Genomic DNA, 23,211 nt, shown 5'->3' on the forward strand with positions numbered 1-23,211 from the left:
ATTCAGTTCAGGGCTGAGAAATTGACGGCGAATGACAGAACTCTGAAATACACACAGTATTGAGAGGCCAGGAACTCTGACTTGTAGCTGGTAGTTACTATTCCAGTCAGATTTGGCAGCTGGGGAAGAGGCAGGGGCCAAGCGTATGCGCAGGCTTGGAAAACACATGTAGAATTTTAGAAACAGGCTCTTGCAATTTTATGGGATCAAATTGAGGTTAACTATTGCATAACAGGACTTCATTTATTTACTTTCTAAAATGTGGGTGGCTCTCATTTCATTCATTCATTCACTCAGTCATTCATTCATCCAGCCAATAAACATTTGTTTATCGCTCCTCTTGCTGGGTCCCCTCCCTTTTCTGAATGTCACTGTCCCTTCCATCCTACCCTGTCTGATAACCACACACAGCATTTCTCACCAGCCAGAGAGGCTTATCCAGCGGTTTCTACCAAAGACCTAACAAAGGAATTCACAGCACATACGCAGACCTTACTTGATTTTATATGTACTGGCTCTGAGAGCTGGTCTCCAGAATATCCCACATTTAATGTCAGGGCCTCTAGATGTATAGATGTTTCTGAGAAACAGAGTTGGCCAGAGGGGTGATGACTCGCAGTGTCCCAGAGTCTGCGAGTGGAGTCTGTTGGAGAGAAATGGCATGGAGAATGAAGGTGCCCAGGTTCATACGAGGGAAAGAGCAGGGACAGAGTGGAGAGGGGTGCAGGAGACATCTCCGTGGGCCAACAAGGGTTGTAGCCAGGGCCCAGCCAAGAAAGAATGAACCTGGAGACTGTGATGTTTGGGGAGACAGGTCCCACCTGAGTGTTTAGACATTGTGCAGGCAATGGGGATGTAGAGGGAAAGGAGTTTTGGTTAGGATGTCGAAAGAGAGCGTGTACCAGTTTGTGAACACAGGGCTGGGACCCCAACTATTTAGCAACACCTGAGTCATCTCAAAGGGCTTGGCTCCTCCTATGCGGACTAGAGGGTGACAACCTGGGCTACCTCCCCTGTAGGTAATGGGAGCCCCTGGGGATGGTAGGGTGGCCAAGGAGATCTGGGGGCACAGTTGGTCCAGATCTGCTAAGCAAGTGCAAAAGGCAGTGTTTTCTTTTTTTTTTTTTTTTAATTTTTTTTTCAACGTTTTTAATTTATTTTTGGGACAGAGAGAGACAGAGCATGAACGGGGGAGGGGCAGAGAGAGAGGGAGACACAGAATCGGAAACAGGCTCCAGGCTCCGAGCCGTCAGCCCAGAGCCTGACGCGGGGCTCGAACTCACGGACCGCGAGATCGTGACCTAGCTGAAGTCGGACGCTTAGCCGACTGCGCCACCCAGGCGCCCCCAAAAGGCAGTGTTTTCAAAGGTATTAGTGTCTTTGTAGAGAAACGGTCTGCCTCAACCATACGAAGAGTTGCTTCTGTCACAGTTTTTGTAACTTTTGCTATGTATTTTCTATCCAGAAGAACCAAAGAAGATCCAAACTTCAGAAGGAAGTCCTTCAGTGCTTTAAATCTTGGTTCAAAGAGCCAAGGGACAGGAAGCTTATTTGTGGTGTGTTCCAATTGCATACGGCTGCTTCCCAGGCGTTGCCTTCTTCAGTAAAGCACGGTTGACAAACTATGGTCCAGAGGCCAAGTCTCTTTGGGCATTTCTTCTATATGGCCCTTAGCTAAGAACGTATACACTTTTTACATTTCTACATGGCTGCAAAATTCAAAGGAGGGAGAATATTTTGTGGCATGTGAAAATTACGTGAGCTTCAAAGGTCAGTATGCCTAAGTAAAGTTTTACTGGAGCTTGGATGCACTCATTTGGCTGTCTGCTTTTGCCCTCCAGTGGCAGAGCTAAATGGTTAAGACAGAGGCTACAGGACTCACAAGGCTGGAAGTATTTACTCTTTGACCCTTGACAGAAACGGCATACAGACCCCTGTGGGACACAATGTTGTGGACTGAATCAACGTGCAGGGTAGAATTCATGGGTTGCGCTGGGGTTGGAGGCGGAGCGGGGATGGGAGGTGAGCAATGGTGTGAGGAGACGCACCTCTGTGACAGGAGGGTCTGAGAGGGGCCAGAGTTGGGGCTGAGTGTTTGATGGAGTCAGTCCTCCTCCTTGCGGGGATGGCAAAGTTCTAACGGGTCCTATGAGAAGAGCAGCAGTGCCTGCATCAACAGTGGACTTTCGATCATGGGTTTAGTATCCACCGTCTACTCTTTGTGTCATGATTGAAGCATATGGCCCATTGCTTCCACAGAGCTATTAAACTTGGCTTCTTATTCGTGCTTTGGTAATGAAAGGCATTGGCCTCAACTGAAGGACCTATGGGCATGAACACTCACGAATGGGTAATGGAAGAGAAGTGTTGAGAGAGTGTTCAATAGGATAGTCTCCCCTGTCAGGAACATGCTATCCTGGACATGGGACCCCCCCAAGGGACCAGTCTGGTTCTCAGATGGGGGATGAGGCCGACACATGCCCAAATGCAAAGAGAGCCACAGGTCCTGTGTTGACCCTGGAGTGACCCTGCACACTCTATACCTCATACTTTCCTTCCTTGGGGATTCTGACTTCCAGAAGTCAATAATATGCCTCCTGAATTCTTCTGTTATTTATATAAAAACAGGGCTTATTTTCAACTGTAGATGGTTAACTTCCAGAAAAAACACAAAAAATGGTAATATATCTTTAAAAGGTAGAATTGTTTCATTGCCCATATTTCTGTGATTACTCAAAGCGCATAGCATTTTTATTTTACATCTCAACTTAAACTTTTCAAAAGCATGTGCTAACGGGAGGAATCCATCACAAGAATTGAAAGAACGTAAAACTAGTTTTCAAAGATATTTCTACAAAGAGGAGCTGGCTTTAAAAAAAAAATTATACGAGATAGAGTTGATTGGTTACATCTTACTGCATTTAGTTAAATGCATTTGTAGTGGTGAAATGAATCTGAAAGCATACGTTGTGTTTTTCTGTTTGCTTTCATGTTATCCTGAACATAGAATGTGGAAACTGGGTAGAGGACAGTCTCCTACAGCAATTGGCTCATGCTGTCCTGGCCAGAGTTCTTCCTGAAACAGACCACAAAGAACTTTGTCCAGCCTGGTTTTAAATGATAAAAGCAGCGTCATATTTCTTCCTTTGCCTTAAGAGACATGTCCAGGACATTACAGGTGTCATCTGATGTCTGTGCAATTCTTGGTCGGACATGTGTTCCTTTATTTGTTTGATTTTTTCATTCTAACATAGGTGCCCCATTTATTAACTTAACTACCTTATTTGATTTCTCTGATAAGATGAGAAATGTCATCAGCAAGATGGCTTAATGACTGGTCTCTAGGAAAATCAGGCAAATAAAATGGTGTATCTTCATTCACTCACTTGATGGGTGCCAATTGGTTTTATGATGGTTAGAACCATACTCACTGCAGCTTGATCTGATTTGTTCTCTGTTAAAAGCAGAGTTAGTATTTTATGAGAACCAGTAAAACTAAATACGAGGCAATCTTATGACTATTTTTCTTAAAGTTACTACCTAGTCATTCATTATTAGATTATTTAAAATAAAATTTTTATTTATTTGTTGTTGCTGTTGTTTTTTGGGTTTTTTTTGTTTTTTTGTGTTTTTTTTTTTTTTTTTTGGTAAGGCAAATTTCACAATATTTATATTTACTGGGATGTATTGGTAGCAGAATGGGCTGTGCTACCCAGAGCCACCTGGGGGCCAGCATCCTGCAGAGGGATCAAAATTGAGGCTGTCATTCAAGGGTTCAACCTGCACATTCTAAAGTGTCATCATGTCTTTTATCCTCTCTGTTATCAAGTCAGTACTGATAGATGATGAGCAGGGAAGATAATACTCATAAACAAGTCCATTCATTTATGATAAAATAAGAAAAACTCTCTGAATGGAACGAGTGTAAAGGGTTTGAGTTTCAGCAAAGACAAAGTAAGTTGCTTGAGGTCATTTTTATCAGGTGTGGTCATGGGAGTAATACGTGATTTTCCTGAAGTCTAATCTATTACTTTTTAAATGATATCCAAGTATTCTTACTATATGCAATTTACTTGTAGAGACATTTAACTTATGTTAATCCTCCTTGATGCATGATGAAATGTTGTCAAGTGATATTTTTGCATATACTCTTATTTTTTCACTAGAAGTAGTATATATTCATACACATATGTCCCTGTAAAATTTCATAGCTAAAATTATGCATAGTGTACTTAATAGGCAATTAAGTAATTTTTAATATTATTCACTCATAAGCAATTTTTATCCTAATGTCCCATCTTAGCTATTTTATTTTATTTTATTTTATTTTATTTTATTTTATTTTATTTTATTTTATTTTATTTTATTTTATTTTATTTTATTTTAGAGAGAGAAATAGAGAGCATGGGTGGGGGAGAGGGGCAGAGGGAGAGAGACAGAATCTTAAACAGGCCCCATGCTCAGCAAGGAGTCTGACACGAGGCTCGATCTCCTGACTCTGGGATCATGACCTAAGCCAAAATCAAGAGTCAGACGCTCAATCGACGGAGCCACCCAGGTGCTCCCCACCTTTTCTCCCCTAATGTCCCACCTTTACAACCTAATTCACTTGTAAAATATGATGTTGCTGTGTTAGACAGAGAAAGACCTGTAGCTGGTCATCAATAAATGTCCAGAACGCTCTTTTAGCTCTAACTTTGTGATTGTTATCATTATTCTTATTTGCATTTTTGATAATGTTCTCTATGAAGCCAAACATACCTTCTTTGCCTCCTAACACTCTTTGCTAGCAGTTTATCCCCTAACATCTTTGAAACAGAACAACGAAAGTGCCTCTGAAGTCTTGTATTGTGTCATGTTCTTCCAGCCTCAGTGTGAAACTTACAGAACAAGCCATCTGAAAGGATTGCCAGCTGGTGAATGGAGATGGCCTTGATCCTAGTCCTTAGTCCAAGCTCAATTTGTGTCCTGTCAGGGTCAATTAACTGGAGCCGTACAATGGGATGTCCCTCCTATGCTGAATTCCAGCCAATCTCTCCAGCATGCCTGGTGTCAGACCTGGACCCACACTCCTGGCCATTAAGCAGCCTTTGGAAAGCTGGCCAGCATCTTTTTGCTGCACTTGGGGGCTGGGAACCAAGAGAATTACCTGCTTAGGTTGGGAGGTCAGCCAGGACCCTTGGGCAGTCTGGATCAAGGCTCTCCCTGGGACAGAGAACTAGGGTCAGTGGTGAAGGCCAATCACACAGCTAAACCAGGAAGGCTAACCCAAAGGGTAGATGGAGAGAGATGCCAAATATATGCCAAATGAAGCAAATAAGCAATGGATGGGGTTGTTAAAGGGATTTGTGTATGTTATACATGCACAAAAAAGTAAGATGTGAACACAGTAAAAAAAAAAAAAAAAAGGTTTCCAAAAACAAGGTACTTCCTCTTGATATGAATATTTTAATATGAATGTAAGCAATAGAAATTGTTCACGTGTTCATTTAACACATATTTAAATATAATTCTATGGGGGATACAGTGAACAAACAAAAACAAGACAAGATATGCCCTCTATCCTCCCAGAGCAAGTCAACTGTAAGAAGCTGAGAGAGAATACTCCTAGGCTATGTGGATGCCCAAAACGTTTCTAAATCAGCTTGGATTTTTCTTCTCTTACTATAGGGGAAAGAGCCTGGCTTGTTAATATGAGAAGGGCTGATAGTTACTTAAATATTTGTAACACATGTTGGTCATCGGGATTTTTAATAAAGCTGCTGTAAATCCAACTCTAGAACAAATTGATTAAGAAATGTAAATTCTGTAATTTTTCATAGCCTGAGGATTAAAGTGAGAAGCAAGAAATGAAGTAAAATTAATTTCAAGGCAACCCTTTTCAATTTCAACTGATGTTGGAAAAAGGGGTGTTGACTTACTGGTCTAGTTACGCTAAGGTTCAAGTTTACAGTTGGAAAGAAAGAGGGAGAAGGTAAAAGTTACATTTTTCTTCTCTCCTCTAACACTAATGTTGGGTGGAATTTATAACATGAGGTTGGAAGGAACAGGACAAGAAACTAATATTTGTTGAACTTCACTTGGGCCCAAGCTGCAATCTTGGCATTTCAAGTACCTTAGCTTTTCGGTTGCTTAGAAACCAGTTGGAAAAGCTGCGTGAGGGTCCTCAAGCGGATAGTCTGCAGCCCTCAGATTTTGGGCAAATCCCTTTAACGTCAGGAGTTTGTACAAAACCTGACCTACTCGATACACAGATCTAATGGCATAATGTATGCAAAATTGAACACAATGTCTGGTAGAGAGCAAATGCTTCAGGGATCCCAGCCAGGGAATACTGTTCTAGAAGGCTGTCTTTTCCAACACAGCAAGCCATTTCCTGGGTAGGGGGATTTAGATGCAGGAGTCAAGGGGAACCTGCCATTTATTAAATCATTATGATGAAAGTCACTGGCAAGAAGGCAGTTCTGTTTTTAAATGATGAGCTAAGCCATTTTCTCATTGGAAGAGCTCATCTCAGAAACATATGATAGATAGATTGCAATGGTGCTTCAATCAGTGGGAATTACTGGGGATTGTGGAGATGTGGCGTTTGGTTAAAAGCATTCTTCAGCTTACTGAAATTTAACCCCCTAAATATGCGATGTTCATATTTTATGGAAATCAGGTGTCTCTTTTCCAACATTGTTCATTCTAAATGAAATCCAGCCAGAGGGGTGGACACAGAAGGGGCAAGAAAGGTGGCAAAGTCATTCTCAGGGACCTCTCTGGAGTTATCAGTTTGACAGCTGTTTTTAGCACGGCAATATTGAAACAGCTGAAAATTCCGTAGTTTTCGGATGGCCTGCGGCTCTAAACGGACTTCTAGTTTTAAACAAAAGGAAATATTTACGTCAATAGGAAAAACAAAAAAACAAAAAACCTCTGCCTTAAATTGCATCCTCTGGAGAAGTGTTTTAAAATACCTGTGATAGTTAAATATTCCAGATGCTTAAGGTTTTCTGTTATAAGCACATGCAAATAGCGGGCAATCAAACTGTCCTGCATTTGCAATAAAATGGAATCTGTGGATTCTGAGACTGGCCAGAAGAGAAGGTGATGGGCACCTTCAAAAGAGACTTGTTCCGTCGGTATTTTGACACTTAGGGACACGGACTGAAACTGCAGTTTTCTGACAAACCAAAGAATTCTCCTTTAAGTTTTATGATTTTGCAGGTACTTTATCAAATCTGTTATCAAAAATTGGTAGCTTTACATATTTGTTCTGATTTTAAGGAACGCCAGCAAAAACATGCAGTAAATTGTACTTGCTTCTGCAGACCCTTCTGTCCTTTAAAGGGTTGAGGGGGGAGCCAGAGCTAGAAAACGAACCTTTAGTATCATTTATTTATTTAGAACAACTGATGTTACCTCTAGAGTTGCTGCCAAGGTGCTGCTCAGCATTTTTATTTAATTCCAAATACGTAAAAGTATTAAAAGCCCGATTTAATATGGCCCTGGTTCTCGGACATCTGCCCGAAGGCTGACATTTGATGTGACGTGCAAAGGGCCATTTCCTCTGACACCTATCACAAAATTTGTGAACCATTACGGCCACTCGGTTTTCAATAAATTACAGGAGAAGCCCATTGGCCGTCCGTCTGCCCCACAGAGCAGGGCTCACATCTTTGGGTGTCCACCCACGGTAGGCTCGGGAGAACCTCACTGTAGCATGGGTTAGACCCTCATGATAGTACAGCCTGAGGCTCGGATTTCCTCATAGCTGGGGTGCCTTCTCCATGGCAGGTGCTGAACGATGGAAGGCTTCAGAGGCCATTGTGATATGGAACATCTATGCCAGGGACCTCATCATTCTCAGCTCACAGATGTCCTCAGCCAATCATTTGTTCATTCGCTCATTCATGCGTGCCAAGGTGCCAGTCACTGGGGACCGAAGATGGATGAGACACTCCCTGACCTTCAGGAGCTCACAGAACAACAGAACGTAGAACAGAACGTAGAACCCGTGTGATGGGGGGTCTCCCTGAACTGTCACCAAGAGTGAGGGTGGCACAGACGCTCCGATAATTAATTCCACTTTGGAGACGCACACATCTGCACAGAGAGTCGAGTCAGAGAGATCGGGCAGGCAGAAGGGGGAACGTTACAAGTGGTGTTGGCCATGACCCGCAAGGAGGAGGCAGAGGCCAGCTGCGGGCACGTCAAGGGCCCATTGTCACTGGAGGAAAGCAGGGTGACAGCCTGCAGCCAGTGCTGAGTGGCCTGGCGAGCCCTATGGGTAGACCATTCAGTGGGCCCTGGGGAAACTTCACCAGACTTGAAAATTTTTAAATTTGACTTTTCTTTGGTGAAAGACATGGCTGGATAAAAAAGAAAGCCATGTTGTTTATTTTGTTCAACAGAAGGGGCATGTCACAGGAGCACTGCTTACACAGTAATTAAATGAACTTAGTCTCCAGCTGCCAAAGAAAGAAAGGCTGCCAAAGTGCCCCTGACCTTTAAGAGGTCGAGAGCCTAAATTGGCTGTTTTCCCACCAAAGCCCCAGGGCTATTCTCTCCTCTGTCTTCTCTCCACTGAGCTCACCTTCTACTTCCGTCAGCTGTCCTGTGACCCTGAATGAGTGTCCAGCCCAGTCCTCTCACAACTTGGGGGATTTCTATCCTGCTGACTGGCGCAGGGCTCCCTCTCTCGGGAAATGTGATTTCTCTTTCTTTCTTTACTTCCTTCTCTCTTCCCTTTTCTGATCAGTCTCCGTACACAAGATATAAATCTGGGACTTTTACACCATAATAACATCAAGGCATATTTTCTCCAATGTATCATCCTTTACATATACTTTGGGTTGCAGATAAAAGCACAATTCAGTTGAATCGGGGACGCACTTCCATTACATAATCAGGCCAACAGGAAATGCCAAGCCAGCGAACGGCGGCCCTTACCTCGTTCGGTCTGTTAAGTCACCTGTGCACCTGTCCGCGTGCTGACGGGCCACACAACGTTGGCCCGCTGCTCCGAGGGAAAACACTGAACCATGCATTATGATCGGCTCATGACCTAACGGAAGCGAGGCTTTCTTCTAAGAGCCCACAACATGGTCATTCTTTTGACACTAAGAAGAAACGTAACTGCAATTTACCGATTTTGGCTTTTTTTTTTCTTCTAGAGGCAGAAAGGACGCAACGCCTCTTAAAGTCTCAAAAGTTTCCATTTTTCGGTGTAGGAGCTCTGTGGACAGACACCTTTCTCATGAGGGACCAGAACGCTTTAGGGACCACAGGAATAGCTGGTGTTTTCCGGTGGCAAAGTGTGAGATGCTGCAGGGCCAGTGGAGGAAGCCTCACAGAGCCTTTGAGCCTGAGTGAGTCAGCATTCCGTCTGTAGCGTGGCCGGGATGCGTACGGGACTACGGCTTGCTGAGTGCCTTTTATTACACAGCGTGTGATGCTCGCAGCTGGCGGACGTGCTCACAGAGACAAACACCACCTCCGTCCCACGCTGCTTGGCCTGCACTGTCCGTCCGGCTAAACGGTCCTGGCTTGCTGTCCCCCAGAGCCACAGCACTGGCTAGGGGATGTAAGAGCTCGCCGCAGGAGGGCTTGTGGCCTTAAAGTGCGTCAAACACCACCATGACAACGAGGATCCTTTGGTGTTATGGACGCAGCTAGCTCACTTTTCTAAGGAGCTGGGACCGGAAGGAAAACAGCAACAGCAGGTGTGATGAGTGAGGTCTTCCCGGGTTTCAGGGGCGAGCCCCTTAAGGACCCCGCTGTGGTTGTCGACTTCTCCTCTGGGATGGAACGCAGGGAGGGAAACCAGAGCTGGAAGAGCCAGTGCAACTTACACAAGTTTGGCTCCAGCAAGAGTATTCTGGATAGAAGGGATTGGACCTACAGTCATCAATGGTAAGAGCACATCGAGGGATGACTAATCCCCTAGACAGTTTCCCCCACCACGTTAGTGACGTCGGGCAGTGCACCCAATGGGCCGCTTGTGACCAGCTTGTTCCAGGACATTCACCAACTCTGCTTCCTCCGCCAACAGCTTTGCTAGGAAAAAACATGCCAGCCGGACGAAACTGTGCCGAGTGGGCAGCTGTTCAGTTTGTCGCTCAAGCTGTGTCTCCCCGCGACCGGCTGGCCAGCGGCCGGTCCGCACCTGTGGCCACGTGCGGCCACTGCTGCCTCGGATGGCACCTGGCTCCCTGAGGGGACGTGACGGGCACTGTCCGGGACGCCGCGAGCTGGTGGAACAGTGCCGGCAGGGGTCCATTCCACCGGCTCAGTGGGCTTTGTGCCAGTCTCTAATGTGCCGCTGGGAGAAAAGCCACTAGAAAAAGCCCCCCGCCCCACCGGACAGAAATGAGACACGCCGGCCACATCTGTTTCACTCTTTGTGTGGAGACCAGCTCTTAGGACTCCATCAAATTCCACGCGTGGAAACAAGGCAAAACGACCTCGCTCTTTGTGGGTACAGAATCGGCCGCACGAGTGTTCAAAACAGGGATACACATATTCGATTTCAAGAAAAGGGCTGTTAATCTCATTTCGCAAAACAAAAGTTGTATGAAATGTGAGTGCCTCAGCATCCTACCCCTTAACACGAGTGAAGGGCACACCCCGCGCAAAAAGCGTCAGGAATGCAAGTGTTTTTACCTTCCAGGTGACTCGGATGCTCTGAGATGAGATGGGCTCCAAGTGGACTTCCTGAGGTGGGCCGTCAGGAGCTGTGAAGACCAAAGCCCACAGGCCCGTTAGAGCCGAGTTCCGGAACCGACTGAAGTCTACACAACATGCAGGCCCAGAAGGCGCCCCCCCCCCCCCGCCCCCCGCCACACCCCCCGGAAGCACAGAGAAACGTGTTTGCAGCTTCAGGGAGCAAATCAGTTTGGTGGAGTCACTGGGTTCTAAATTTACCCCGTGTTTACCCAGTCCCAGGAACAATGAACCTTGGGGACGCGTCCTTCTGTCGCCTCCTCACCACGCCTTTGACGGCGTGATTAATAAACCCTAAGTCTGAGCAAGTTCACAGGTAAAACAGGAAGTTGAAAAACAGCATTTCTTTTATAAACCTCTGCGGTGGCTGTTGGAGCGCCCTCTCTTTCCCTTGGAAGCTCGTGTTTAGCGACATGGTATTGGGGCCACGCAGGTTGTTCAGAGCTATTGGGGCAAAGCAAAAAAATCGGGATTCGTCTGCCTTTGAGTCTCTTAGACGACTTTAGTTTTTCGCACTCTCTGATTAAAAAACTCTCGTTACCCAAAGTCTGTCGCCTTGGAAGGCGGAAGAAGCAAAGTTGAAGAGTCAAAGCGTGCAAGTCGCATCACCTTATTTTCAACGGTTGTAGAGATTCCGATTACATTCCAGTTCCAGTCGGTCACTAGCGTGAGCGACGTGCCGGCACTAAGCACACAGCGTAGAACTCAGAGGCGGAAAATATTTTTGTCCGCCGAGAGTTCACGTGTTATCAGAATGGCGAATGCACGCTCTGGGAGAAACACCACCGTACGGCAGACCAGATACTCAAGTGTCTTCCGAGAAGTGGAAGCAACTGGTAACCCAGGACTCCGAGGAAGAGACCCCCTCGGATGCAAACGTGCTGTCAGAATGACAATTCTGTGATCCCTGCTGAGCTGCACAAGGGCCACATCTATGGACTTGGAGATGCCCCTTTGCGGCAGGGGAAGGAGCACGTGGCAGATAAGAAAGCAGAAACAGTGAATGTGAACTGGTCTGAAGGGTTCGCAAGATAAAGGTCAGATTAGGGGAGAGGGGAGGTCAAGGGAAACCTGTTTCCCTTGATTCAGGGGAAGCAAGAGCCATACTCAGATGGAGTTGCCAAGCTGGTGGGTGTCTCGGTCTTTCTGCCTGAGTTCAAATTCTGGCTGTTATCACTTAGTAGCTGTGTGGTGCTTTGCAGGTGACTTAATTCTCTGTCTGTTTCCCTCATTATTTAACAGGACAATAAAATGCATGTCCTAGGATTGCTGCGAAAATCATGGACTCTGTAAATACAAGCAATAATAGTTATTACCATTGAGTGTTTTGCATAAGGGGAAGTAAAGGGGGAAGTTCACACAATGAAAAGAAAAGGTACACTTGAAGGAACAATGTGTGAGCACAGATGCAAGGGCTCTATCAGGAGCAGAGGTGGTAGGGGTCCCAGGGGGCGTCGGAGCAACCACCTCCGGGTGGGAGGAGGGAAGAAAGAATGGGGATGCTTTCGGGGGACTTGCTGGGTGAGGGAAGCAGGCTCAAACCTGGTTGCATTTTCCCAGCTAAATCATAAGAGGCAAGGTCAGGAAATCAGAATTCGAGCAGGAAGGAGGGTCGTGGGCTTTTAGAAACACACAGGCTTGGGGCACCTGGGTGGCGCAGTCGGTTGGGCGTCCGACTTCAGCCAGGTCACGATCTCGCGGTCCGTGAGTTCGAGCCCCGCGTCGGGCTCTGGGCCGATGGCTCGGAGCCTGGAGCCTGTTTCCGATTCTGTGTCTCCCTCTCTCTCTGCCCCTCCCCCGTTCATGCTCTGTCTCTCTCTGTCCCAAAAATAAATAAATGTTGAAAAAAAAAAATTAAAAAAAAAAAAAAAAAAAAAAAAAGAAACACACAGGCTTGAGGAATGGCCTGCGGAAAAGCGTGCCCCATACAGCACAGAGGAGCAGGGACCCCCAGTTTGGCACATGAACATGACACGGGGGGAAGATCACGTGCGGGCCTTCATGAGGCCACCGACAGGTGAAGACGGAGTGTGCAGGTGGGCTGGGGTGAGCAGTGCACTGGGCAGGAAGAAGCTGGCACCCAACTTCTACTGGAGGACGGACCACAGGACCCTATGACTCCATACAGGGGGGAGAAGCGGGGGTAGGGAGCTGACTCCAGAGGCCAGGGCTGGTGGGACCAGGAGAGAGTAAGAATGCCAAGAGGGGAAGACGATTTTCCAGAAAAAATGGTTCATCGCGCTTTAGAAATATGAACCGGGAGGGAATTGGAGATACTGGGTGTGCAATGAGCAGCTGGAAATGTTTACAAGGGCCGGGAGAGAGAGAGAGGAGGAGTTGAGTCTGCACTTGGCTTCCTTCCCCCACGCCTCCTTCCGTCCTGCTCACGCCAGCCCTGAGATCTGCCCTGCGGGTCTCCTTTCTGTGCTTGGTCGGCCACTGTCCCCACGGAGGCTCTCAGCCTCACCCAACAGCCTGCTCCAGCCCCTCATCTATGGCTGGTGCCAGTTTCAAAGGGGACATGGGCCGAGAGCAGCCTTCAAACCACTCAGTCATCATACTGACTTCCCTGTGTTCTGTGTCCTGTGTCTTGCCTCCTTCTGCACGCTTCCATTCTGCACCCCCATCCCCCATGCACCCTCATGTCTCAGCTGCCACCAACATCTCAGTGGAACCCAACCACATCTGCCCTAGGCAGATCTGACCTTCTCCCCCGGAGCTTTCTTTTCCCTCTGTCAGTGTTGCCTGCCTGCACCTGTGTGATGCCCACAGTGCACCCCATCTCAGCATCGGGACCGTCACAGTCACTGTGGTGCTGGGCACACACGTAGACTGTCTTCCCCTAGCGGACTCTAAGCTGAACAGCCTCCCGATCCGGGTCCAGAGCAAGTCCCCGCTTTGAAGGGGAAAGAAACGTGCAGACACTGAAACAAAGAGCACAGTTCTCTCTCCCCAGCAGGTCATGGGGATGGTTGGTTCGCCATGGGTGCTGTGGCCTCTTGGATCCATCGATGATCCTCCAATGAAAGGAATGTGCTAGCACTGAAGGGGACTCCAGAGCAGGGACCGAGGGAGGGGCTGGCCTCCAGCCACCTGCCATAATGGTTGTCATAGCTCTGCACCTAGATTCTGCTCACAGGGTCAGGCCTTGAATGCAGGAGCCTTCGACAGCAGCTCCAATGAAAACCCATGGGACAGGTTTCTCCCACATTGATGATTCTGTGGTCATCAGGAAGCACAGGGTTCGGGCCTGAAAATCCTTCTTGGAAAAATTACTTTGAGGTCTGACAGCTATATACTGGTGCTGAATTATTTTAATTTAATTGTGCTACATCGAATTTCATGAGGATCCCATTTGAGAGGCACAGGAGGCAGTGTGGGCACAGCCCTGCATTCTGCGTCCTCTGGGTGTGTCTGGGCCGTGGCCTGTGGTGTCGTGGCACACAGTCTCAGGCTTCACATCCTTGACGACATGTAGTCAGGCTTAAAAACAAAGATGTGAGGACAGTGTTTATAAAGTGGCCTGGATTTTATCAGAAAACATGAAGTCAATGATACAGTCATGAACTGGGGAGGATTTGTTTTTCCAGGCTGGTCCCTTACTCTCCGAAGGCCCCCCCGCCCCAGTCCCTGTCTCTAGGACAGACCTGACCATGTTTAAGAACATGGCACTTTTTTATGTAGCCTAGTGGTTTGTTAGTAACTCATTTATTGGTTGGCCTATTCTCTGAAGGGAATGGTTTCTGACCTCCCCTCTCTTAAAAATAAAGTGATAGAAGGGTGCCTGGGTGGCTCAATTGGTTAAGCGTGTGACTCAGCTCAGGTCATGATCTCATGCTCCGTGAGTTCGAGCCCCACGTCTGGCTCTGTGCTGACAGCTCGGAGCCTGGAGCCTGCTTCGGATTCTGTGTCTCCCTCTCTCTCTGCCCCTCCCCCTGCTCATGCTCATGCTCTCTCTCTCTCTCTCAAAAAATAAATTAACATTAAAAACAAACAAACAAAGTAATAGAAAAAAAAGACAAGGGAGGAAAGAACAACCTACACACACACACACATTAGCGCCATGCCCAATTAAACTAGGACGCATTTTTGGTTTTTTGAGCACTGAATTTTCCACTCTAAGTTTCTAAAGCATTATAGGAAAAACCTTTATTGAAAAAATTAGTCTGCTTTTGGAATTTGCATGCTTTCCTGAGCTGTAATTAGCCCCCGAGTCTTCATCTCATGGCAAACAGAGGATTTCTGTAAAGTTATAATCCAAGGCAGATTGAAATCCCAAATGCTGAAAGTATTCAAGATCAACCACTAGGTCCTCATTTATTTAACTAACTTTGAAAATCGTGTTGACATCGGACATTTAAGAATTTATGTACATGCTCTTGAACTGAAGCTATCACTATATATAGAAAGCATAGTTTCTTCTTTTTTCTAGCTTTTTCTTGCAAGCTGGGAGGTAAGAATTAAGAATGAGTATGATTTTTCAAAACAAACACTCTTTGTATTTCTACAGAAGCCCAAACTGTTCAACCTGCAAAACGATAGTAAGTGAAAATGACATTTCAGTTCCTCATGTTTTTCCTAGGCAAGGCAGCCTTTACTAATTCTGTCTGGCTCAAGACACAATGATGACGGACCCTTCCTAACTTCCAGACACGCAGACCTCTGCTCTTGATTTCCTCTTACGGGCACCAGGGCTGGCCTCTCATCCCTGCCTCCTGACACAGCCCCTCTCCCTCATCCTGCTAACCTGACCCCTTGTGGCTCTCAATGGACAGTCTCCACAGACAGTCCTCTCTCTCGCTTCCCATCAGCAGATACCAAGACTCCAGCTGTGGCATACCCCTCCACCCTCGGAATATTCTCTCCTCCACAAAGCCATCTCCTGGCTTTATTCAGACTCTTGGAACCAAATCAATCATTTAACCTGGCTGAACCATCCCAGTGGGAATCTGTTCCAAGTTTCCACCTCTGGTTCCCTTATTGGGGAATTTACTGAGGGCTTACTCTGCACAGGTCCAAAAATAGGCAAGTAAAAATGGGTTTAAAAAATGTCCAAGTGGGGGAACATCTGGGTGGCTCAGTGTATTGAGTGTCTGATCCTTAATCTCAGCTTAGGTCATGATCTCAAGGGCCTGAGTTCAAGCCCCGCACTGGGCTCCATGCTGGGCATGGAACCTACTTAAGAAAAATAAAAAAATAAGGAAAAAAAAATGTCCGAGGGGCAACTGCACAATTCTACCACACATTCACTTCTGATGGAGGTATTGGGCATGAGAGCAATGTTCTTTGCTGGGAGAAGGAGACAAAGACAGTGTTTAATAAAAATCAAATTAAACAAAGAACAGTTGACCCCTACATGGGAAAAAAAGGAATTCATTTAATAACTATTTATCAAGTGAATAGTTTATTAATTTAACTTTTTAATTTAAGACTTATTATGTGCCAAACGGTATTCTAGGTGGCTGGGATGCAGCAATGAACCAAACAGGCAACTATTCCTGACCTTGTGGGAGGGACTAAAAATAGCTCATAAAAATAATAAATTGGTAGATTATATGCTATGTGGATGGCGAGTGATGCTATTTTTAAAGAATGAGAATGTTGAGGAAGGGAGGGGACCTAGTATGCTTGAGCAGGCAGTGGGTTGGACCAAACACCTGAGGAGGTGTGGGAGGAGGGGGAAGAACATTCCAAACCATTCTAGAACATTCTAGGTTAGCCAGTGAGTGACTATAGGGCATGGATGAGGGACAGCGAGGCAGCCAATGATTTCTTTGGTTTAATTCTCAAAGTCTTTCAGTGGAAGCTGAAGAAAAACGACAGCCACGGGGGCAGATTGCTAAAGGCTCAGCAGCAGGGCATGCCCGGTTCTTCCCTGTGGGCAGACGCTGTGCACTTGACCGTCTTCTGGAAGAACACGGTTGATGCCACACTGGGTCCTACTGTGCACTGACCTTCATGTATACTGTTACACGTGGATGCCTTTTATTCCTTAAGCCCTCATCATATCCTCTCCCTCTCAGCCCCCAGCTCAGCACAAAGAGGACACTCTTCCTCTGGATCACACCTTGCTTCTCTGGACTGTGATCAAGTCTGACGCCCAGGGCTGTTAACTTAGCACCAGATCCAATGGAAACCCAACAACTCCATGTGGTGACCCTTCCGTCATCCTGACCTTCTCTCCTCTGGTGCGTCTGGAAAAAAATTCAGTGGTTTCTCTGCGAGCTCTTGCATACCCGAACTTCTGCATTCTATGGGCAGTTTCATAACGAAGACGGTGAAGGGATCAGCCACCCAACCTCGGGCACCGGCGCTGGTGACACATAGCGTTCGGAGCACAGCTGCTAATGGGGAAGCTGGTCTTGGGTGAGGGTCAGCTGTGGACGTGACGCGACGATCGGTGTTGAAGGAACTTGGTGAGACAGTGCGCCTCCGGTCCATTAGGATCTAATCCCATTAACTCTTGCCTGTGTCCCTACTTCCTCCCTCTCCTTCTGCTCTCTGAGGGGCTAGAGGCTGCTGAGGGAAGTCAGGAAGACAGCTCTAGACAGTGAGACCCCTGATGCATGTCAAGCATATACCAAGGTGTCTGACAAACGCATCTGTGAGCCCTCACATGAAAACACACTTGGGACTGTGGCATTGGAACCGTGCTATTTTCTAATGTTGGGTAAGGACATTGTGTAGGTGGCAGTGACACCTTCCGCACTAAGCTTTGTGACGGGAGATACAGCAGGAGTCCAGAACCCACATTCCCACCACGGCCTAAATTAGGGATCTGTAAACTTTTAAAACAATTTTATTTATTAATACTTTTGAGAGAGAGAGAGCGCGCACAAGTGGGGGAAGGACAGAGAGAGAGGGAGACACAGAATTGGAAGCAGACTCCAGGCTCCAAGATGTCAGCACGGAGCCCGATGCAGGGCTTGAACTCACGAACCGTGAGATCATGACCTGAGCTGAAGTTAGGTACTTAGCCAACTGAGCCCCCAGGTGCCCCTGGGATCTATAAACTTTTTACGTAAGGGGACAAGTAGTAAATATTTAGGCTTTGCAGGCCACAGGAGGTCTCTCTGACATATTCTTCTTTTTAAGATGAAAAACCTATTCTTAGCTTGAGGGTTGTAAGTGGGATTTGGCTCATGGGCTGTAATTTGCTGAACCGTTACATGAAAGAAGGGTGGGGCGATGATGAACTCCGGGGAGTATATGGTCAGCCTCAAGGTAACCTCTGTACCCTTGGCCCCAGCTGATTCTTGACAAGCAGGCACTCAAGAGGAATTGTTACTAGATTTTGATCTGAGTTTTCCACATTTTAAAAACTGACACCTAAATTCAAAGATTGGCACGCTAATAGGCAGACCCAAGCCGAACACACACTTGGGCCTGCTGTGCTGTGGGCTGCAGTCTGTGACCGGGAACAAGGCCCAGCCCAAGGACAGGGTCAGGAATCTCAGGCTGCTGGCTCTGGTGATGCCCGTGTCTTAGCTGGTGCTCGGACACGTGTGGCTTCCTCTTCCTCCACCTTCCACCCCTTCTTCCCTTTTGCCTCTCTCTACTTTTCTTCTTTTATTTTTTTTTAATCTTTACTTATTTTTGAGAGAGAGAGAGAGACAGACAGAGTGCGAGTGCGAGAGGAACAGAGGCAGAAGGAGACATAGAATCTGAAGCAGGTTCCAGGCTCGGAGCGTCAGCACAGAGCCCGACGCGGGGCTCGAACTCACAAACCGTGAGATCATGACCTGAGTGAAGACGCTTGACCGACTGAGCCACCCAGGTGCCCCTCTCCTTTTCTCTCCTCATGAGGCCCTTCAAAGCTTCAGTGCAAATATATCCTCATCACACACACAGGGGGTTCACCGTTATACCCACTCTAACACAATCGTTTGAGGCATCTTCATGAATATTCCTCCCACGTCAGAATTCCATGAAAGGTCTGCCTTGTGCCAGCCACACATGAAGAATGAGACCTGAGCAGCGTGTAGCCCCTGATGATGAGGGGGGTCACGGCATCATCCGGGACACTGAGCTCCATGGAGAAATGATGATATGCCTCAAAGGCAATTGCCAGAAGGATTCCTACTTGTGCTGGGGAGGAGCACTAATGTCATCCAGGGAGATGGGAACTTGGTTGCCCTTCCAGACAGAGGACTCAGCACACATGCACAGCATGGCAGGTGGGGGGCAGCAAAGGGCCAGAGGAAGCCAAGTGCAGCTTCCAAGTACAGAGGGTGTGGGGAGACCCGGACCTAACTAACCACCTCCCCGACTCATGTCCCCACCCAGGTGGGTACTGACCGATGTCCCCTGGTACCTCAGACTTGGGCAATGCCTTGCCATAAAAATGAGCGGGTCTACAGATTCCGGAAGTTTCCATCTGAGGATTCTTACTGCCTGAGAGGTGAATGTTTTTTTAATCTATTTTTGAGAGAGAGAGCATGCAGACAGGGGTGGGGCAGAGAGAGAGGGGGACAGAGGATCTGAGGCAGCTCTGTGCGGACGGCAGTGAGCCTGATGTGGAGCTCCAGCTCGCGAACCGCGAGATCGTGACCTGAGCGGAAGTTGGACGCTCAACCGACTGAACCACCCAGGCTCCCTTGAGAAAATCTGCTTTTTAAAATTCCAGCCACAAAACCTATGCACCCAGACAAAGCCAAATTCTGTTTTGAAGCTTCACTCTGTTCCACCTGCTCCTCTCCTTGCATCTTCCCTTCGCTCATCTGAATAGTAAATGAGCGGGGCTGGCGGGAAGGAGCAGCCGACAGCAGCCAGCGTGCAGGTAAAATCCAAGAGGCCGCCCTGGAAGCCAAGGAGGTGGCTTCTGCATCTGAGCGTCTGCAGAGATGCTGGGAATCTGTACTGCAGGCCGGTGACCGGAGCGGCTGTTCGCCTGACCGCCCAGCCTGGAGGGACGCGCTGCCATGGCAACGGCCAGCTGCAGCAGAGGCCACGCAGAGCCAGAGAAAAGCAGCAGGATTCATAACGGCGATCAGGAAGGCAGCCCCAAAATGCACCAGGAGAAAATACAGTTTTCTTGAGAAGGCTGTCAAGACGGGGCAGCGTTAGGAAGGAAGGAGAAGTTTGCACAGTGCGTCAAAGATTACATTTTGGGGACAGTGTGTCTTCCCTAAATATACAACGTGATGAAATTCCAGGAAGTTAGTGGGTTGTTGAAATATTTAAATAAAATTCTATTTCTGCAGGAGCGTGTTGATGCGCATTTCTCACTTGTTTGAGACCTACAGAGTGCTTTCACAGCCTGCCTTCCCCCCCCCCCCCCCCACCACCTGATGACCCGCACGGTTGGGGTCAGGAGGAGAAAGCCGTCATTACGTCTGTTTTGCAGATGAGCAATCACACCGAGTTTCCAAGTAATAGAAATGGCTCAGCCCCGGACACTCAAGCATAAAGCTATCCTATTGCCTGCCCTTAAAAACAGTTTTCAAGAACTGATGTGTTCCTGGGTTGAGAAAAAGTGCTCATCTCTAGTTCAGGAAGAGCTGTCCATTCCAACCCAGTATTGACAGAAGACGGTATTGGCGTAATCAGAAGAATACACGTTTGCATTTTTTTTGAGCCAGCAACCTTACTTCCTGGAATTTCACCTAAAAAAATAGCCTTAAATGTCAAAAGATATACCAGAAAGGATGTTCATCACAGTGGTGTTTGTAGTAATAAGAAATGGGAAATTTCTTATTACTAATAATAAGATCTATCTTATTATCTAATAAGATCTATATAAGATCTAATAAGATACGATTTGTTAAGTAGATGGTGGAAGGTATCATTAGGAATCGCAGACGAGTACTTAAGGGTACACAAGAGCGATGTCCTTCCGGAAGGCCGCTAATGAGGGCCAAAGAGAAGTGCGTGGAAGGAAGAAAGTCCAGAACAGCCCTAATTCCCCCGGTGAAAGCTAAAACAGATCTCCCGTGGACTCTCACTCATCTGGGGATGATCCTCTTAACCCTGGTGATGAAAAAGGGATCTGAGACTACGTTTCCAACTTTATTGCAGTGGTGGGTAGTAGCTGATTATCTCCGATTTCAGACAGAGAAAGAAAAGCTAGGTTTGGGGCTGGACACTCTTCCTCCCAAGAGATGAGCTTGGCCTTGATTCCTTAGTTTTCCTTCTCCCTCTCCTGCCAGGAGGTGGGTTGACAGTCAGCTTTCTCAGTCCTCTACAAACTGGTTAATTCACCCCCTGGTAGCCATGCATGTGGGGGAGCGTGCACACGTGTGTGTGTGTGTGTGTGTGTGTGTGCGATGACTGATTTACGAGGTGGTATCTCCATGTTCACTGGTGGCTCTAGGTGGTGGGATTATGGAAGCGGTTTTACCTTCTACAAAATGCTGATCTCTAGCCTCTTAATTTTCTTTTAAAAAATTTTTTTTTGACATTTATTTATTACTAAGAGACAGAGAGAGACAGGGCATGAGTATGGGAGGGGCAGAGAGAGGGGGAGACACAGAATCGGAGGCAGGCTCCAGGCTCCGAGCTGGCAGCACAGAGCCCGACGTTGGGGTTGGAACCCGCGAATCTCGAGATCATGACCTGAGCCGAAGTCGGCCGCTTAACCGCCTGAGCCACCCAAGAGCCCCTAGCCTCTTAATTTTTAACACTGACTATGAAATTCTTTGTAATAGGAAAAAGAACAGTAAAGTGTGCTATAGAAATATTGACATTTCTAACCAACAAAATATCTCCTACCACTGTCCCCCCAACTCCTCACGCACAGAGTTTTCTTGCCATTTTCTACTGAAGCGATCCTCTCACACCTGGGCTGCGTAGGGCCTTGGGCAAGACATACACTCAAGGCTCTCCTGTCAGCCTGGACTCCATGCATCCAAACCAAGGAAGTGTAAAAATGGCAGCTTTTACAATTGTAAAAGTAAACCGTAAACTGTAAAAGGCAATCGTAAAAGTGGTCGTGCAGCTCTTTAAATATCACCAGATTGTTAGTCTTCTAGGTTTGCCTTTTAATTCTTGGACACGAGAACCCTGAACGAAGTCTTATTTGAAGAGCAGCGCCTTCAAAGCAGGAGGCAAGGCACTGTCCGCGTCTCTAACAGGGCCTGGCGCCATGGAGGGAACCCTTCAAAGGCCAGACACAGGCAAAGGCCTGAGTCCTTGTTAGCTGCCTGAGCCCTGAGGGCCGGCTGGGGGGCTCTGGGGTGTGGGCCTCGCCCGGTCACACGCACCTGCCTCGTCCGCGGTGATGGAGAGCTCGTTGCTGGGCTCGCTCTTGCCAATCCGGTTCTTGGCGTACATGCGGATGCTGTAGGTGGAGGAAGGGTGGATGTCAATGATGGTGGCCGAGTTCAGTTGAGGGGAAACATCTTTGGTTCTCTGAGCAGAATCCCAGGAGTCTTTTGGGTTTTGTTTTTCAAAAAAGAAGAGATAGAGACGTGAGTTTTTTTTCTCTGCCTTTGACAGTTCACAACTAGGAATCAAACACAGACACACACACACACACACACACACACACACACACACAGAAAGGAAGGAGGAAGGGAAGAAAGAAAAGTTAACAACTCTAAGTGAATTCTCAAAGCAATGCTCCCAGTGTGTTCCAGCGGGCTGGCCACCAGAGGGGGACATCATACTCTCGTTACCCACGCTGACGGGGACAAGGGCCGTGGGTGGCTGAGTCCGGGAGGACCTCGGAGGCAACCCCACCCATGTACTCGTGGATATGAAGGAGGACAGTACACGCGGTAAAAGCACGTGTCAGTGAGGCGGTAAACAGCCATAGCAAGGCACTCATTGTACAGAACAGCAAAGGGGATTATGGTTCAGGCACTGCCCCCCGTGCCCCGCCCCCAAATCCCTGGTTCTAAAAAGCATCTGAAGAGCAGAAAGACCTCTAGCCATATCAGATCCTTCCTTCTCCAGAAGCAGAGGGGTGAATGTGAAATACCTCCATAAACACGAATCTCAGTCTCCGGCGTCAACATTTACTTTCAAAGAATTTATTGTAGGGATTCTTTTTCAACCACAGTAATATTAACAAGAACCCGTGCCCCATGTGAAGAGGGAGCATTGGAGAGGTGACAGTTTGTACCTGCTGATATTTAGGCTTCAACCAATAAGGAGCACGCGATTCTTATTTCAGAAGACATTTGGGCGGTTGTTAAGGGCGGGGGGTGAGGGATGAAGAGATGGGATCAGTTGTGGGAGAAAAAAGACAGGAGGTGGTGGACACAGATGACGCTTATGTATTCCCACAGCCCCCGGGGTCCCCTAGGGTGACGTTCGCTTGCAGGAACCCCACTGAGATTCTGCATTCCCTGCTGGATTCTGAGCTCCATGACAGCAGAGACCATGCTCGCCGTGTTCAATGCCGTGTCCCCAGTGTTTGCACAGTGCCTGATGCACAGCAGACAAGCCACGATTAAATGCATATTTAACAGATAGATACATAAATGGCACACACACAGACCTCCAAGCCCTGGGTTCGTTTCCCCCTTCCACGTTAATGATGAGCACGGACGTTTAGAG

General features: G+C 47.4%; 1 protein-coding gene across 2 annotated transcripts in view; it reads right to left on the bottom strand.

Moving 5' to 3' along the window:
* The window catches only part of DSCAM (DS cell adhesion molecule), a 701,711-nt gene that overhangs the window by 49,111 nt on the left and 629,389 nt on the right, over positions 1 to 23,211 (bottom strand). The window contains exons 15-16 of one of the 2 annotated variants that reach the window (XM_058732055.1): positions 21,912 to 22,079; positions 10,651 to 10,721 (exon numbers count right to left, since the gene is read on the bottom strand). In XM_058732055.1, the coding sequence (XP_058588038.1) occupies positions 10,651 to 10,721; positions 21,912 to 22,079 (239 nt within the window). The remainder of the gene's footprint in view (positions 1 to 10,650; positions 10,722 to 21,911; positions 22,080 to 23,211) is intronic. The other variant, XM_058732057.1, reaches the window with a different exon arrangement.

Source organism: Neofelis nebulosa, chromosome 5 (assembly GCF_028018385.1).
Source record: "Neofelis nebulosa isolate mNeoNeb1 chromosome 5, mNeoNeb1.pri, whole genome shotgun sequence".
Lineage (NCBI taxonomy): Eukaryota > Metazoa > Chordata > Mammalia > Carnivora > Felidae > Neofelis > Neofelis nebulosa.